The sequence below is a fragment of the Palaemon carinicauda genome, chromosome 11, assembly GCF_036898095.1.
Source record: "Palaemon carinicauda isolate YSFRI2023 chromosome 11, ASM3689809v2, whole genome shotgun sequence".
Taxonomy (NCBI): Eukaryota; Metazoa; Arthropoda; class Malacostraca; order Decapoda; family Palaemonidae; genus Palaemon; species Palaemon carinicauda.
In genome coordinates this window covers 7472774-7491484 of record NC_090735.1, presented here as the reverse complement: position 1 = coordinate 7491484, position 18711 = coordinate 7472774, and the positions used below count along the sequence as shown (strand labels likewise).

The window sequence follows — 18711 nt, the reverse complement described above, 5'->3', positions numbered from 1 at the left end:
AAGATGTCCAGTCTCTTTACAAGAACTGCTACACACTGGGACCATTCGTAACAGCGAGTGCAGTAGTGGGTGAGGGCTCAACCACTACAATTCCCTAATTCCATACCCTTTTAATCTTTCTCTTGAAATGTTTTTATTGTTGTTTTTTGGGTTGTCCGGAAGGCTAAGAAGCCTTTCGCATCCTGGTTGATTTGGCGGGTGGTCAAAGTCATTTCTTGAGAGCGCCTAGATTAGGGGTTTTGATGAGGTCCTGTTGTATGGGTTGCAACCCTTGATACTTCAGATCCTAGGGGTCGATCAGCATCCTAAGAGGATCGCGAGGCTCCGTAAGGAAGACGTACTTAAAAGGCAGAGTAATTGTTCAAGTCGACTTCCTTACCAGGTACCTATTTATTTTGTTTTTGTTATTTTGATAACTTCTAAAATGAAATAAAAACTCTTAGCTCATAAAAGTGTAAACATATATTGCTGGTCTCTACCCACCCCCCTGGGTGTGAATCAGCTATATAATCACCGGCTAAGTTAAATATTGAAAAATGTTATTTTGATAATAAAATAAATTTTTGAATATACTTACCCGGTGATTATAAATTAAAGGACCCTCCCTTCCTCCCCAATAGAGACGCAGTGGGACGAGGAGAAAATTGAGTCTTTGTTTACATTGAGTACTGGGTATCTGGACGACAGATGGCGCTGTTGGGCACACCCGCAACCTGTGTAGCGATCGCTGGCGAGTTTTTACCGTAGAGTTGTCTGTCGGGCAACAGAGTTGCAGCTATATAATCACCGGGTAAGTATATTCAAAAATTTATTTTATTATCAAAATAACATTTTAATGAGAAAAATTTTTAAAGGATTAAAGAAATGTATTGCAGTTCACACATTTTTTTCTTTTTACTTCATATGTATTGTGTTATTATTTTGAATACATTTCTTCTACTCCATTCTTTTGATAAAAAGATTTTCTGCCTTCAGTTGAATGTTATATCACTACTATTAGTAACGTGTTCGTATGAAAATACAAATCTTGAACTCTCTTTATTTTAGCTTCTCCCTTTATGGAATTAGAAATTAAATTAATTCCCTCCATTCTTCTGCATCCTGTGCACTTGTGACTTTATTTCTTATTAGGTCTGTCTGTTTAGGGGGGATTTCTGTGCTTCCTACAAGTCCTCCCACTTTAAATGTAATATATAATGCTTTTCTGACTTTATATAATCCCGACTTGGGATATTTTAATCTTGCGATAATAAAATTGTATGGTTGTCAATTTCGTGCGACTGGCAAATGCAGTAGCGTACAAGGTCTATTATGCTAGGATGTTGCCTAGGATGTTCTTATTTTAACACAACTCCAATCGCCTTTCCCTCCCCCATTTGCACCAAAGTAATCGCCCTAATTAAAGGACGATGGTTTGTATGTTGTGTAGGAACAAATGATGAGAATTTTGAAACCCTTCTAGAATGTTCCGAGGTCTTTCTTTTCTATCGCCTCAATAGCCTACATTAACATGTTCTTCAGATAATAGGACTTGATGCATAGGTTGCATGGGAGTATTTGGGGGAGGGAACACAAATTTAATGTCCAGATCAATATTACTGATATATTGATGGTGGCTGTGAGCATTGTCCAATATAAAGACAATTATGAAGAAAATGCTTTTTTATGTATAGTATGCTCTAACTTCAGAGATAAAGCAGCTCACAAACTTATCTTCAAAGAGCAGTACAGTCATCCATACTTTTGTGTTATACAGTACCATTAATTAACTATTAGCATATTTTTACTAATTTTATCTGATGCTCTTAGTGATAGGTCATGAATGACTTCAGTTTGTAACCAGCTACACTTCCCCAAAGAAGAAATATCAGTCAATCTTTAAAGGCCTTAAATCCAGCCATTGGTTTTGCCTATTTATGAATATTGGTAGATGTTAGCGAACCCTCAAAGAGAGTTCTTGTGAGTGTACATGCTCCAGCATATGGAACATATGCTCACGCGCCCCTTTTACATGACCCGGTACCGGATGTACGGTCGTTTGTGCGTGCATCAGTGCCTGCAGTACAGGATCACGTGCCCACCTCTAGAGAAACATTAACAAATGTTTATGCTCCTACGAGTGCTCCCTTGTAACATTTCACTATAGTGCCCCATGTACGATTGATGAACCATGCATTTGCTAAATGTTACCACAATACAGCAGCGTATATGGCTAGGGATCATTTGGGAAAGTGGTATTATTATAGCTGAAAGGGAGGGCTTTGATTTTTTCTTCCAGATTAAGGTGTCGAATGTGTTCCTTCCAGACTAGGAACAGCAATGAACTTCAGTATGTATTGAAATAAATTATTCTATCAAGGAAATTTTGTTTCATATTCTATATTTTCCAGTTTGGATTCTAATGATTATTCAGTTATTGTCTGAATTCTGTGGGATTGAATAACTTGTAAGCTGTTTCATTTATAATGAAAAAAAAAAGCTGTTTCATATAAGTACAGTATTTTTGTGTATTAGAAACTTAATTATTACAAGTGTGCATGTGCATGCCTTCAGATCCATCTTGTTTATTGTTGGCTCTGCTCATTTCCAGGAAAACAGGAAAACTCATCCTAATTTTGTGGTAATTATTGATATCTTACTATGAGCTTTGTCACTTAAAAGGATTCTCCTTGTCTGCCTTTAGGTGATGAAAATTGCATAAAATGTAGTTGTTCCGTAACCGAAATACAAACCACGCTATTTACAAAGGGTTATTACTTTTAGCGTAGCTGAAATGGCGAGCCATTAGAATTTAACGAGGGTGTATTACCCCCGCGCTAGTTAGCGGGGGGGTAGGGGAGTGGTAGCTAGCTACCCCTCCTCCCCCTCACACACAGGTGAATACTCACTTTCACTTTTGGCTCGGACTGTGACAGACGTCTCTGTCTTGGTCCTCGCTTGGCAGCCATTGTCTGTTTTGTCTTTACTTAATCGCTTACTTTTCTTTTACTCAATATATATGTAAACATGTTTTCATGTTTGTATATATATTTGAGTATAGAAATAAGTAAGTTTCCTTTTCAGATGTGTGTGTGTAGTGTACGATATCTACGTGGAGGCCTCGGCAGTTAGGCCACCACGGCCTAATTTTATGGGTTGCGATCGAGTTTGACTTCGGTCTTTCTCTCTCTCTCTCTCTTGAGGTCGTTCACCCTTTTACTATGTTTTACTACGCCCTTGTAGCTTCCTTCCCGTGTGGGTGGGGTTGCTACGCCGTACATTTTGTTTCAATTAGTTTATGAATCTAATTGTAGTTGTTAATTTTTCAGCTTGTAGAACGATTCCTTTCGGGGTTTTCGTTTTTTTCTTTAGTGTTCATTCATTTTTAAATTACATAATTACATAGTTACATAATTATAATTGTTATAATTCTGTTTTGGTTACAGCTCTCCTTCCGCGAGTGTAAGTGGTTGTGAGGGCACGTGCCTGTTGTGTAATTCTTGTTCCTTTTCCTCGGGATTCCTCTTCGGAGCCTTCCCGGGGGAATGAATGTGTACTAATATTATTTGTTTTTATTTTTTTACAGTTACCGATCTAGTTCGTTTCTGTAATATAGCAACGGTGTGAGCTGTCTGGTTGAGTCCTGGGGATTCGGCTGTTGCTGCCTCCCCCCTTGTATTGTCGTCAGGGGCGTGTCTCCTTCTACTGGTAGTACTCCCGTGTCGACGGACAGCTCTCCAGTTCATTTTAGAACAGTCAGGAGGCTTGCCTCCTTGGGCGGATAACTTTCCTTCCGAGGGAAGTTTTTTCCTGTCCAGGCTTGAGCTTTTCCTCTTATGGGGGGTTCTTCTCTTGCCTTTTTTTCGTGCGACTATGCTCTTGGTGCTGAGCGGTCGCACCTGCAGTTTCGCTCAAGGGGCTGGGCAACTGCAGGAGCTCCTCTTCGGAGGATTGCCCCTTTTAGGTCACTGGCTGACCAGTCTCTTCCACGAAGTGTTTCTCTTTCGTTCGCGAGAGAGTACACTCATAGAGACTCCTCTTCGGAGGTTTCTTCTGTTGCTGTTGCTGTTGGCCTCCCTCGCCGTAAGGCCCTCCGTCCGCCTCGTCGTAAGGGCCTCTCATCTCCCTATAAGGGTGCTTGAGGCGCCTTTTTGAATCTCCGTTTGCAGCCTACAACTTCTTTTTCTCGATCTTCCGTCTTGGTGCAGATGGACAGCAGTCTAATCTCGTCTTCCGACGGGCAACGGTCTTCCCGACGGACAACGGTCTTCCCGACGGACAGCGGTCTTCCGACGGACATCAGTCTCCCGGCGGACAACGATCCCTTCGGGGCTAAGGGTTGCCCCCACGGGGGTTCTTCCCTTGCGTGTCAGGGTTTCCCTGCGCGCCCTTCTGTTCGTCAGCGCTCTCCTGTTCGTCAGCGCTTTCAAGATGATCTTCCCTGTTACGTGCCCTGTGCGCCCACGTTCGCCCTCGCGATCTAGAACTTCGGTTCAGGTCGGGGTCAAGGACTCTTCTTCTTTGCACAGGCTTCCACGCGTAGCCTTCTGCTCGTCAGCGATCATCAGCTCGTCAGCGATCATCAGCTCGTCAGCGATCATCAGCTCGCCAGCGATCGTCAGCTCGTCAGCGATCATCAGCTCGCCAGCGATCTCCGGATCGCCCACGTGTGTTACAGCTGGCACGCCAACGTTCTCCAACACTTCTGAAGGAACATGGTTCGCCAGCTACTAGCTCAACTGCGGATGCTGATCGCCATCGCGCGACCCTCAACTGCAGATGCTGATCGCCATCGCGCGACCCTCAACTGCGGATGCTGATCGCCATCGCGCGACCCTCAACTGCAGATGCTGATCGCCATCGCGCGACCCTCAACTGCGGATGCTGATCGCCATCGCGCGACCCTCAACTGCAGATGATGATCGCCATCGCGCGACCCTCAACTGCGGATGCTGATCGCCATCGCGCGACCCTCAACTGCGGATGCTGATCGCCATCGCGCGACCCTCAACTGCGGATGCTGATCGTTATCGCGCCATCGCACAACCCTGAATGATTGCCCGCTTACGTATGCTGCTCCTCATCGCACAACCCTGAACGATCGCCCTCTTGCGGATGCTGATCACCATCGCACCCTTTCACGCGATCATTCACCTGCGCATGCTGCTCGCCATCGCACAACCCTGAACGATTGCCCGCTTACGCATGCTGCTCCTCATCGCACCACCCTGAACGATCGCCCTCTTGCGGATGCTGATCACCATCGCACCCTTTCACGCGATCATTCACCTGCGCATGCTGCTCGCCATCGCACAACCCTGAACGATTGCCCGCTTACGCATGCTGCTCCTCATCGCACCACCCTGAACGATCGCCCTCTTGCGGATGCTGATCACCATCGCACCCTTTCACGCGATCATTCACCTGCGCATGCTGCTCGCCATCGCACAACCCTGCACGATTGCCCGCTTACGCATGCTGCTCCTCATCGCACAACCCTGAACGCTCGCCCTCTTGCGGATGCTGATCACCATCGCACCCTATCACGCGATCATTCACCTACACATGCTGCTCGCCATCGCTTACCGCCAGCGATCTTCTTCACCTACGCGGCAGCACGATCCCTCGCCGTCACGCCCATTCGCCTGCGCGCCCGCGCGATCGCTCGCCTGCGCGCCCGCGCGATCGCTCGCCCGCGCGATCGCTCGCCTGCGCGCCCGCGCGATCGCTCGCCTGCGCGCCCGCGCGATCGCTCGCCTGCGCGCCCGCGCGATCGCTCGCCTGCGCGCCCGCGCGACCGCTCGCCTGCGCGCCCGCGCGACCACTCGCCTGTGCGCCCGCGCGACCATTCGCCTTTGCGCGACTGTTCGCCCTCGCGCGACCATAGTTCGCGGCGAATTCCACAGCCGGTGGTAGCAGCAGGGACGCGTGCTCCTAGGCGGCACTCGGGATCACCTCCATCCAAGCACAGGTTGGTAGTGCAGGACGAAGACAGGTCAGTACAGCATTCTTCCCACCTTCTTTTCAGGCAGGAACCGTCGTGTCCTCTCCAAAGGATCGCCCGATCCCTTTCACCTTAGCGAGGATTTCGGACTCTGTGTCCTTGGAGCAGCAGACATGGTTTGATCCGCTGGCACGGGCGTTAATGAGGTTTATGAAACCAGCACTCACCGGCCAGGGTAACAAACCAGCGGCTGTCTCTCCTACGCTGAAGAGAAAGAGAGGAGTGGACTTCGTGGTGACTTCCCCCAGGGCGAAGTTGGTTCCCAAGAGGTCGGTCTCGAGGGTCTCCTCTCCTGCACGAGTACTCTCTCCTTCTCCCGCCCTGGAAGGATTTTTGGCGGGGGGGCTTTCCGTTGAAGATTTCTCCATCGGACAAGGGGTGACTGCTTACCTCTTCCTCTGGGAGCTTACCAGGTTCTTTCCCTCCTCGGTTACGGCCCGAGGTTTGGTTCAAGGAAGCTACAGGAAGATCAAGGGTACTTTCCTCCTCTCGAGCTCAGGCACCTTGGCCTTTCGTCGTTAAGTATCTACTTGCGGACAAGCTCGATGTTGTACCATCTGGACGCGCTGACTGAAGGCTTCATTCGGGTGTCTCTTCTGTGGAGGTCAACGACCTCAGACACCCTTCCATCCTTGAGAAGAGTTTTGTCTTTGCCCAAGGACAGAGACTTAGACGTCTGCTGTGCGGAGTAAATCGACTTCCGGTTTCACTCCTCCAAGGCGCTTTCTTCCAGACTCTGCAGGGCTCCAGCTCCCTTTTCTTTCAACCACGTCGGCCCAAGTTATCGGCTACGACAACTGGGACAAGGTGTCCAATTGCAGTTTCCTCCTGTCAGGAACAGATGGCACGGGAGACTCCCCCGGGGGGGCATAGTCCTAAAAGGAGTTCACGAACTCTAGGATTGCAGGTTTTTTCGCTGGGAGGATGCTTAAGGTTACTCATCCGAATGACAGCTTCCCGATGCCCATTCCCGCACAATCTCTGTGAGTAGCCAAGGATATCGCGCCTGCCGTCTGTCAGCGAATTCAGTGTCTCTGAACCTCTATGCCATAGCATCAGCAGAGTTGCCCGGTTGGGCAGAATGATCCATACCTTAGGCGAAGGTCTTCCTTAGGATCATCGACGGCTTCACCCCCGGCCCCCTCAGTCGATCCTTTCTTGTAAGGAAGGATCTGAGAGGGGATGTCCATAGTCGACCTCTCAGCCCTGATCAAGTTTGTCGAACAAACTTCGGCCAGCGTAGACCAGCAGAATCGATCAGACTGGTAACGAGGCGACAGGACTCCTTTAACCCTGGATCGGAAGGACGGGTACTTTCAGTTTCCATTCCATCCATCTTCCAGGGTGCTCGTCGAATTCAGCCTAAACTGCAAGTATTCCTGCTTATGATGCAGTGTGGCTATCCCGCCGTGGCATAGCAGGTTTGTTTCCCCAGAGAACTCTCCCTGCCTTCCTCTTGGCCGCTCAGGTGCAGACTTCCGCCTCCTCTGCTGTTTGGAGGGCTGGTCAACTCCGGTAGGCTCGGGTTTCGACCTTCTTCAGCGCCGGGAAAAGCTTCCGAATGCTGACCATGAGTGTGGGCTCATGGTATTTTGCTTGGAGCCTTCTCTTCCTCTGCCTCAACATCTGGAGTATCTGGCCATGATATTGAGTCAACCGCCTTACCACGTTGGAAACCCCGCTTCTCGTCCGTCCAGCGAGGTTAAGCAACGTCGGTACTTGGATGGGTGACCACCTGGGGACGCCAGATTCTGTTACCACATCCTCCGAGCCTTCCTTTCGGTTCACCGTGGCAAGACTGAGGAGAGTCGCAGTACCTGTTCTCAGTCAAGCAGAGTTTTCAGCCCTACCTTGGAACGTTTCCTAGTTCTTCTTTCCTCATTGACCCGTTTATAGTCCGAACGGTCGCCTCAGGATAAGTTCCATGTGGGGCGATCCAAGTTCCGGTGGCTTCAGGCAATGTTTAACCGGACTCCCTGGCCCTATGGGACCAGCGGAACTATTAAACCTACAATGGGTGTTGACCTATGGAGCCTCTTGATGGTAGTGGATATTCTCGTCCTTTCCCCACATTCTTGATGCGGTTCTCGGACTCGTCAAAGGAAAGGGGGGGGCGCATGTTCCGGTCCAGGCCTATGGTCAAGACCTGAAGGATACCTCTCCATCATTCAGGCAGGCTTAAGGGCCTTAGTCTGGCCCCTCTTCAGATCCTACCGCTCCTGCCAAGTCGCCCCGTTGCGTGTCGACTTCATGCTAACCAGCAGGGGACGCATTTTCACACCTTCACATCTTGCAGTAGAGATATCGGGATGATTGAGATTCTCTCAATTCCACCATCGGCTCTCTCATTCCAGGCAGGGGAATGTTTCTCTCAGACTATCCGAGCAGAGCCTCATAGAGAGAGTGTACCTAGGGGTCTTTGACCTTGGGTAACCAGCAAGTGCTGGTCTGGGGGACCTGATCGCGACAGCTTGGAACCTCAAGCTTCCGCTAGTTTTCCCCCCAGTCTCAGACCCCGAGACTCTGGCAAGATGCATTCCGGTGATGGTGGGACAACTTCGACGCCTGCGTCTTCCCTCCTTTTTGTCTGCGGACAATGGGTCTCAACAAAACCAGGTTGTCTGTCAACCTTTCAATGGGAGAGCTCCACTGGGACTATGTGCAGAACGGTTTCTGGACCCTCTGCTTCCCCTGACGGAACTCCCGGGAGAGCTTCTCCCACGGCGCAGACTACTCAAGCAACCACACTGCGACATCTCTCCCGAACCGGGGCGTCGCTTCGGCTTCATGCCTGGAGACACTACGCTTCCTCCTCTAGAAGAGACAACCCGCTACAGTCGCGGTACGGAGGTCGCGTCATCTGCGATAGTCATCCACAGGGGTCTCCCAGGCAAAGTGAAGAGTCTAAGGTGGTTGGTGCCGTGGGAGATATACCTCTTCCCGTGAGGCCTCTTCTCCAGCAATAACGGTCTTATTGCCTTTCGGCGGGAGGAAACTCCTTTCCGCTCTTGGCAATGAAGCCTGTCGCTCAGCCTTTCCCTGACCTTCAGGCTTAAAGGAATAACTTTTTCCTGCCCGCTGGATCTATCCTCGCTCATGCGAAGCTACGATCGTCCCTGCCCTAGTCGGAGGAAGACCTCCAACTTGGAGCATGGCTCGGACTTTTAGTCCTTTAAGAGATCTTCTCAAGACCCTTTTACGACAGGCCTCGGATTGTATTCCGCCCTGGGTCTTCTGCTCACTCTGGCCACGGCCAGTGTGTAAGCAATCTTCTTGGTCTCTTACTACTCCCCCCCTTTCTAAGGAAGAGGGGAAGGCAACATTCAGGCTCGCTCCTGAGTTGTTGGCTAGACTCAGAATCTGTGGGTCCCGACCCTTCGGTCCGATTCATTCAAGATTTTGAGTCTCCATTCTGTGTCTGATGTCCCAAGACCTTCTCTTTCTTGCCAGTACAGGAATCGAGAGGTTAGCGCTGGGAACAGCTGCAGTTTGGCCTCAGTTGCAGCCGATTTGGGAACACAAGGAGGACATGGGGGGAGAGTCACCAGTATACCTCTTCAGCCCGGACTCAAGGACATTCATCTCGACCTGTCTTCAGACCCTCCCCCGTCACGTCGCCCTACAGCACGATGTTGGATACATCGCAACGTCCCTCGCCTTCGAGTAATACTACTCTGTGACGCAGGTGCTACAAGCTGGAGTCTGGAAGCGTCTGATGACCTTCGCAGCCCGCTTCCTGCAGGGCGTGACCCACAGGAGTCTCGATACGTTTTCTATCGCTCTGTGGTGGCTACACAACAGCTGGTCTAACCTCAGGCTCCTTTTTGGACAGGTAGCAGAAGGTTGAGGGCATTGTTATCAGGTTTTAGTCTGCATGAACGAAAGAAGTATGTCTGGCCCTTACTTCTTTCTTCATCATCCCCTCTACGGGGAAGCAGCATCCTGGTCTCTGCATAGCTGACCTCGAACCTCTGCAGGTAAACCATGCTTCCTTGTGTTCCGAGTATTGAGTCAATACTGTCGCGTCCCCCATACCCTGACGAGGTGGTATTGGGAACGTCTTAACCCAGAGTTCCTTCTGGAACTCCAGGTCAACTGCCTAAGACGGGTCACACTTCTTCCTTCACACACAAGCTTACATAGGCCACATGGTTCCTTGCGGTGCAAGGAACTTGTGAGGTGCAGGGACTCCTTTTCTCGAGTGCGACTCACTCGGATTCTGAGTCCCCGGGTAAAGCCAAAGCCAGTATGGCTGGGGACTTTCCACCCTTCCTAAGGGATAAGTCACCCTTTGTAAATAGCGTGGTTTGTATTTCGGTTACGGAACAAATGACAAATTCGAAGATAATTTGTATTTTTCCTAACCATACAAACCTTAGCTATTTACACATATTTGCCCGCCAGCCCTGTCCCCCAAGACAAGTCCTACCTCTAAGTGAAAGTGAGTATTCACCTGTGTGTGAGGGGGAGGAGGGGTAGCTAGCTACCACTCCCCTACCCCCCCGCTAACTAGCGCGGGGGTAATACACCCTCGTTAAATTCTAATGGCTCGCCATTTCAGCTACGCTAAAAGTAATAACCCTTTGTAAATAGCTAAGGTTTGTATGGTTAGGAAAAATACAAATTATCTTCGAATTTGTCATTTTTGCAAAGTTAGGAAACCATACGGCTGTTATAAAAGCTTTAATTGTTTTCCTGATATTGATAGCTTCATTATGATTATGATAAAATCTCATAAAGTTTTGGTAACTACATTACTGCATTTGAATTTCTTTTAAGGCCCTGTCTTCATTGAATTCCCCATTGATGTCCTTTACCCATATGAGACTGTAGCTAAGGAAATTGTATCATCTGGTGGAGGAAAGTCACTGATTCAGAAGATTGTTACCTGGTAAGTTTTTAGAGATTATGAACATTTTATCCTGATTTTTATTTCCTGCTGTAGATTCTCTCATTTTTAAATTGTAGCATGCCTACACAAATTCTCTGTTTTATAGTAATACAGTAGTACCTTTTTGCCATAGTACTGACTTATTCCATATTACAGTACTGTATTATGGAAACTTATTGGGAAGGTTAACTACCTTATTATTATTATTATTATTATTATTATTATTATTATTATTATTATTATTATTTCTTGCTAAGCTACAACCCTAGTTGGAAAAGCAGGATGCTATAAGCCCAGGGGCTCCAACAGGGATAATAGTCCGGTGAGGAAAGAAAACGAGGAAAAATAAAACATTTTAAGAACAGTAATAACATTAAAATAAATACTGTATTTCCTCTATAAACTGTAAAAGTTTTAACAAATCAAAGGAGAAATAAGATAGAATAGTGTGCTCGAGTGTACCCTCAAACAAGAGAACTCTAACCCAAGACAGTGGAAGACCATGGTACAGAGGCTATGACACTACCCAAGACTAGAGAACAATGGTTAGATTTTGGAGTGTCCTTCTAGAAAAGCTGCTTACCATAGCTAAAGAGTCCCTTCTACCCTTACCAAGAGGAAAGTGGCCACTGAACAATTAGAGTACAGTAACCCATTGGGTAAAGAAGAATTGGTTGGTAATCTCAGTGTTGTCAGGTGTATGAGGCCAGAGGAGAATATGTAAAGAATAGGCCAGATTATTCAGTTTATGTGTTGGCAAAGTGAAAATGAACAGTAACCAGAGAGAAATATCCAATTTAGTACTTTCTGGCCAGTCAAAGGACCCCTTAACTCTCTAGTGGTAGTATCACAATGGGTGGCTAGTACCATGGCCAACCTAATACCTATTGTTAAGCATTTCCTAAAAGAAACTCATCATACCAACTGTCATGAGCACAATTTTTGTTGTCTGACAAACAAGTTTGTTCAGCTTTAAAGATGGCAACCTTCAAATGCCACTTTTATCATTTTTCTAGAGGTAGAAAACTGTGAATAAAAATTTCAGCAGTTAAATCTAAGTAAGAAATCCATAGTTAGTAGTTTGAAGTAAATGGATATAGTCAATGACAAGTTTTTGTGCTTTTTTTTTATGTATGCATCTCAAAAAAATATTTAAAAATAATAAATCAATGGGCAAATAATCAAATAAATTTTAGCTGTTAAATATTTATCTTGAGCATTTACTTAGATATAAACCTTTGTCCTTCAATAAGAGTATGATTTTAGCTTAGCTGGAATTCATCAGCTAAAATTTTAACAAGGTGTGTCGGTAATTACTGGTGGGTACCAGTTGAAGGTCCGCCCTTCACCAGCACACTGAAATGCCATTTTGACTTCAGACTTCTAGGTGTACTGATGTATTCTCTGTGACCTTCCTTGGCGTATGAACCATTTTCTTCCTTCTCTTTTACAGTGAAATTGTGTGTGTTTTTGTGATAGAGAAACCATGAGTGGACATGTGATCCTGCCCTGGAGTTGGTAAACAGAAGGGCAGCACCTTCATGAGCGGGGTTCATGTGGATCCTCATGCTTTATGCATCTATTGTAGGGGTATGACCGTTCTCAGTCCTCTCCCTGCAACGAGTGTAGGAATTGGGCATCAGCGCAGTAGTTGGTATACAGGAAGAAAAAGAAGGAACCGAAATGAGATTTTTGGCAGTCAGGATTATCCTCAAAATCAAGAAAACCTGTTGGCGCTCTTCCTTCTTAAGGAAATCAAACTTCTGTAATACTCTTCGTAGGGGCGGTCTCACAAGGGAGATATCCAGGAAGTGATTTTTGTACGTCACGTGTCCCTTCTGGCCACCTCCTCACGGAGGCATTCTCCAGACCATCATCCAAGGGTCCTTCTGACAAGATAGTGTAAACCCTTCAGAGGTACATGGAGCAGCCCAGTCATCAAAGGCAAATGCTAGACCTAGGGAAACCCTTTGGACAGGGGAATCAGGAGGTGACAGAAGACTATGAAAGATGGTCTCCTCGATGGGAAGATGAATCGAGCTAGACCAAGGGCCCAAACTAGCTGAAGCAAAAAACCCCGAGACTGAGTCTATCTTTGTGATATGAAAGATGGTCTCCTCGATGGGAAGATGAATCGAGCTAGACCAAGGGCCCAAACTAGCTGAAGCAAAAAACCCCGTGACTGAGTCTATCTTTGTGATTGTCTTAGCCCTGATCAGGGAATAAAATAGCCTAGAGAAAGCATTGAGAAACCCAGTAATATAAGGCATAACTGCCATTGACAGGCACTTAGGGGATCAAAGTGATCGACAGTGTCAATGACCAGATCTGTGGGCCTAAAAACTCTCCAAGAACAAAAGGAGTTTAACCCCAACTCTCTCCCATCAGGTGGTACGTCCCCTAGGCATGGAACCCTTTTCCCTCCCAATTGATGTGGGTATCATAACACGGACTCCTGGCATATTAGTAGAGATTGGTCACTGAGAGCATGATTGTCTCTTCATCCAAATTGACTGCCAAGAAAGACTCCACAATGGCTAACTTACAAGCAACATCCTGGTTGGACCACTGGTTTGGCACCATATCGTACTTCGCTTTGTCTCGAAACCTAAGTGACCCCGAGAAAAAGTTGAAGTTCACGGACTTGGTTTTATAGGGGAGCTGAAGCGGTTACTTTTTTGACACACTAGTCTATCAACCACTGTGCGTGTTATCTTGCAAGGTAGGAATCAAGAGAACGGTAATTAAGAAAGTGGCAGTAGCATGAAGAAAATGGAGTAAAGTGAGGATGTTAGGCAATTACTAAATAAAAAGGCCCTCATTACTGGAGAGAGCAAAAACTAATAGTGGCCAAATAATGGAAATTATTAATGAAATTTATTTTTATACTCACCTGATGTTCATATCTCTGTCCCCAAAAGTACACTTAACAAGAGAATGCTTGATGAAATCATTGTGCTTTAACAAGGAATACTGTTTCTATGTTGAAACATTGGGAGGATCAAGAGGGCTCTTAAATTTAAGGAAACTGCTCCCCCAGTTTAAATTTAAATTCTTCTCTCTATTCTATATCTACTTCTCAACATTACTCCGACCCTCTCCTAATTTTGACAACTTTCTTTCATCTTGCTGTCCCTACTCTATGAGTAGTATTCTCCTATCTTTATATATATTTTTTGTTTATATATTTTGCTTCTTAAATGATGATATTTCCACATTCATTATTAATATATTTTGTCTCTTTAAATTATGTGGATATTTCTACATTCGTTATTTCTGCTTGCTCAGATGGATGGAAGAAGGGATCACGGTTGAGAGGTACAGGATTTGCATTTAAAGCTATATGTGAGAGTATTGGATGATCTCAGACATCATGAAGATGGTTTGAACCTTTTTTGGTGGAACTATTATCAAGGGTTGGGTCATCAGAATTGGGGGATCCAACTCTAGGCTTCTGGCCGGGAAGGATGCTTCCAAGTTTTTTTGGTCTCGGTTCTAACAGGTGGGTTGAGCTTACAATTGTGATTCCATATCTGTTTTGGTGCGATCCCACGAGTAAGGTATGGAGTGGACCATCTGGGAAGTATGCTCTCCCTGTGCAAGAGTCGGTGAATTGGCAGCCTTCCGGAGGGACCACGAATTCATTACAATAATCCTAGGTCGTCTCTTAATCCTGATTTCGGGTCTCTCTCTCTCTCTCTCTCTCTTTCTTTCTCTCTTTCTCTCTCTCTTTCTCTCTCTTTTTTTTCCAGCCAAAAAAGAAAAGCCTCTTCAGAGACAGGATCCACTCTATATTCCGTCTAGAGTCAGAGGATAGCAATTTCTGTCCAGTGTCGACTTTAGAATTATACTTACAGAGATCCACGTCTTCAAAAGGTAGTCTGAAAATACCCAGTCCAACAAGTCCCTTTCAACAGAGGATATCCAAATCTTGACGACCTCATTAATTAAAAAGTTAATCCTGTCTGCATTCCTAAAACCCAGGATTTGAGAAATATTACCTCTTCACTAACGTTCCTTCTCTAATATGCTATATCAGGACATCCAAAGTTTTACTGGTTGATCTGGAAATAGGTTGGTTATTAAACACTACCTAAAACAAATCCAAGCAGAACAATATTCATGCTTGGTATTTGGCCCATTCATAACTCATGCAGTGGTAGTTCCAAGGGAAGGTAAATCAAGAAGCCCTTCAGGAGAAGATGATTATAATGGAATGTCGAGCAGCCAGTATTCGTCAGTCATCCTTATGAAATAAAAGGCAGACTTGTTAGTTTTTCTTCTTACTTAAGGGAACGTGTGCATGAACTGTAAGTTGTGGTTGGTAGCTGTCATTTGTCCTAGAATGGGCCTGAGTTTACTTATTAATACTCTGCTACTAAGTCCTTGGTGACTACACAACATCTTTAACCCTCAGAAAAGTGTGTTTGACTAAGGAAAAAGATATTTTTGGGTAGCTATGTGGTCTCCAAAACCCACCCTCTCTCCCTCCCTAGCTTCTTGCAGAAAAGAGGAGCATTGTTTATATAACTTTCTCACAAATGGTGGTTGAGTGTTTGTTGTGACATAGGTACGCCAACAGTAACTGAAAGGATGGTTTGTTTCTAGGACGCCGTGCGTGATGTCACTTATAGCAGATGACTTTCAGCTGCTGAGGTGCTCTGGCATGCTCAAATGAGTCCGAACTTGCTGGTTTTCCATATAGTCACCGAGCATGTGGTTTGTATACTGATATGCTGGCCCTAGAGCAGGGGAAACAATATAATTAAAGATATATATTTAATGATTGAATGGTAGATATAGGTATTTTCTATATAAACAATTGATGTATTTGTAAATTTTCTCTTGTGTGGTCCATTTACATTGTTTCAAATCTTCATGTTACTAGTGATTATTTTTTTTTCTAGGTACCTTGATAACTACATCAGTAACTTATTTGCTGGTGCATGGGAACCCAGGGATACCAAACCTCTTAAATTGAGCATACCATTTGCAACAATTGACGTAGGTAAGAACAATTGGATATTAACTTCATTTTTTTAACTCTTGTAAGCTGCTGGAGTTGATGAGTACCATTATTTGATAACTATTTAGAAGATTTAAAAAAATAGGCGTTATCTGGGGGACCTGGTTCCTGGAAATTTTAGTGTCACGCTGAAATCCAGGAATAAGTTTTTATAAATAACCTCAAGCCAAGTATATATAGTTTTGCTTCTACAAATTGGTAGATTGATTTAATGATCTAAAAATCATGTTGAAGATTCTAAATTTTTCGTAAATTATCTTAGGTTTTCTTTTATGTCTTTCAGAGGACCATATTGAAAGTGGTTGTAAATAATGCCTCTAAAATACAGCATACAGTCTAATGATCGAACACAAAATCAGTGTTTGTTCCTACGCATATGCAAACCTTTCGTTCTTTAAATAGGGAGATGTTTTCAGAGCGAGCTGGAATGGCCGTTGAATTCGTTTTATGAGGTGGTTAATGACAGATGTTGAGCATGGGTTAGAAGCACTGCACCTCCATCTATCAAAAGATTTCCACTTTTGTTTTCAGCCGCAACCTGAACAGGAGTACTGTTGCACCCTCAATCAAACTTTTGAATTTCTTTTTCTTTTAGGAAGTCAATACTGGCTGTTGTTTGCTTTGGTGATAGACAGGTAGCATGGGTTAGAAGCACTGCACCTCCATCTATCAAAAGATCTCCACTTTTGTTTTCAGCCGCAACCTGAACAGGAGTACTGTTGCACCCTCAATCAAACTTTTGAATTTCTTTTTCTTTTAGGAAGTCAATACTGGCTGTTGTTTGCTTTGGTGATAGACAGGTAGCATGGGTTAGAAGCACTGCACCTCCATCTATCAAAAGATCTCCACTTTTGTTTTCAGCCGCAACCTGAACAGGAGTACTGTTGCACCCTCAATCAAACTTTTGAATTTCTTTTTCTTTTAGGAAGTCAATACTGGCTGTTGTTTGCTTTGGTGATAGACAGGTAGCATGGGTTAGAAGCACTGCACCTCCATCTATCAAAAGATCTCCACTTTTGTTTTCAGCCGCAACCTGAACAGGAGTACTGTTGCACCCTCAATCAAACTTTTGAATTTCTTTTTCTTTTAGGAAGTCAATACTGGCTGTTGTTTGCTTTGGTGATAGACAGGTAGCATGGGTTAGAAGCACTGCACCTCCATCTATCAAAAGATCTCCACTTTTGTTTTCAGCCGCAACCTGAACGGGAGTACTGTTGCACCCTCAATCAAACTTTTGAATTTCTTTTTCTTTTAGGAAGTCAATACTGGCTGTTGTTTGCTTTGGTGATAGACAGGTAGCATGGGTTAGAAGCACTGCACCTCCATCTATCAAAAGATCTCCACTTTTGTTTTCAGCCGCAACCTGAACAGGAGTACTGTTGCACCCTCAATCAAACTTTTGAATTTCTTTTTCTTTTAGGAAGTCAATACTGGCTGTTGTTTGCTTTGGTGATAGACAGGTAGCATGGGTTAGAAGCACTGCACCTCCATCTATCAAAAGATCTCCACTTTTGTTTTCAGCCGCAACCTGAACAGGAGTACTGTTGCACCCTCAATCAAACTTTTGAATTTCTTTTTCTTTTAGGAAGTCAATACTGGCTGTTGTTTGCTTTGGTGATAGACAGGTAGCATGGGTTAGAAGCACTGCACCTCCATCTATCAAAAGATCTCCACTTTTGTTTTCAGCCGCAACCTGAACAGGAGTACTGTTGCACCCTCAATCAAACTTTTGAATTTCTTTTTCTTTTAGGAAGTCAATACTGGCTGTTGTTTGCTTTGGTGATAGACAGGTAGCATGGGTTAGAAGCACTGCACCTCCATCTATCAAAAGATCTCCACTTTTGTTTTCAGCCGCAACCTGAACAGGAGTACTGTTGCACCCTCAATCAAACTTTTGAATTTCTTTTTCTTTTAGGAAGTCAATACTGGCTGTTGTTTGCTTTGGTGATAGACAGGTAGCATGGGTTAGAAGCACTGCACCTCCATCTATCAAAAGATCTCCACTTTTGTTTTCAGCCGCAACCTGAACAGGAGTACTGTTGCACCCTCAATCAAACTTTTGAATTTCTTTTTCTTTTAGGAAGTCAATACTGGCTGTTGTTTGCTTTGGTGATAGACAGGTAGCATGGGTTAGAAGCACTGCACCTCCATCTATCAAAAGATCTCCACTTTTGTTTTCAGCCGCAACCTGAACAGGAGTACTGTTGCACCCTCAATCAAACTTTTGAATTTCTTTTTCTTTTAGGAAGTCAATACTGGCTGTTGTTTGCTTTGGTGATAGACAGGTAGCATGGGTTAGAAGCACTGCACCTCCATCTATCAAAAGATCTCCACTTTTGTTTTCAGCCGCAACCTGAACAGGAGTACTGTTGCATCCTCAATCAAACTTTTGAATTTCTTTTTCTTTCAGGAAGTCAATACTGGCTGTTGTTTGCTTTGGTGATAGACAGGTAGCATGGGTTAGAAGCACTGCACCTCCATCTATCAAAAGATCTCCACTTTTGTTTTCAGCCGCAACCTGAACAGGAGTACTGTTGCACCCTCAATCAAACTTTTGAATTTCTTTTTCTTTTAGGAAGTCAATACTGGCTGTTGTTTGCTTTGGTGATAGACAGGTAGCATGGGTTAGAAGCACTGCACCTCCATCTATCAAAAGATATCCACTTTTGTTTTCAGCCGCAACCTGAACAGGAGTACTGTTGCACCCTCAATCAAACTTTTGAATTTCTTTTTCTTTTAGGAAGTCAATACTGGCTGTTGTTTGCTTTGGTGATAGACAGGTAGCATGGGTTAGAAGCACTGCACCTCCAT

The 18711-nt window shown here is 45.1% G+C and overlaps 1 protein-coding gene across 1 annotated transcript in view; it reads left to right on the top strand.

Moving 5' to 3' along the window:
* Positions 1-16212, top strand: part of LOC137649887 (2-hydroxyacyl-CoA lyase 2-like) — a 44575-nt gene extending 28363 nt beyond the window's left edge. Inside the window, exons 6-8 of the mRNA XM_068382828.1 lie at positions 10763-10874; positions 15782-15882; positions 16184-16212. Coding sequence (XP_068238929.1) covers positions 10763-10874; positions 15782-15882; positions 16184-16212 — 242 coding nt within the window. The remainder of the gene's footprint in view (positions 1-10762; positions 10875-15781; positions 15883-16183) is intronic.
* The last annotated feature ends 2499 nt before the right edge of the window (positions 16213-18711 follow it).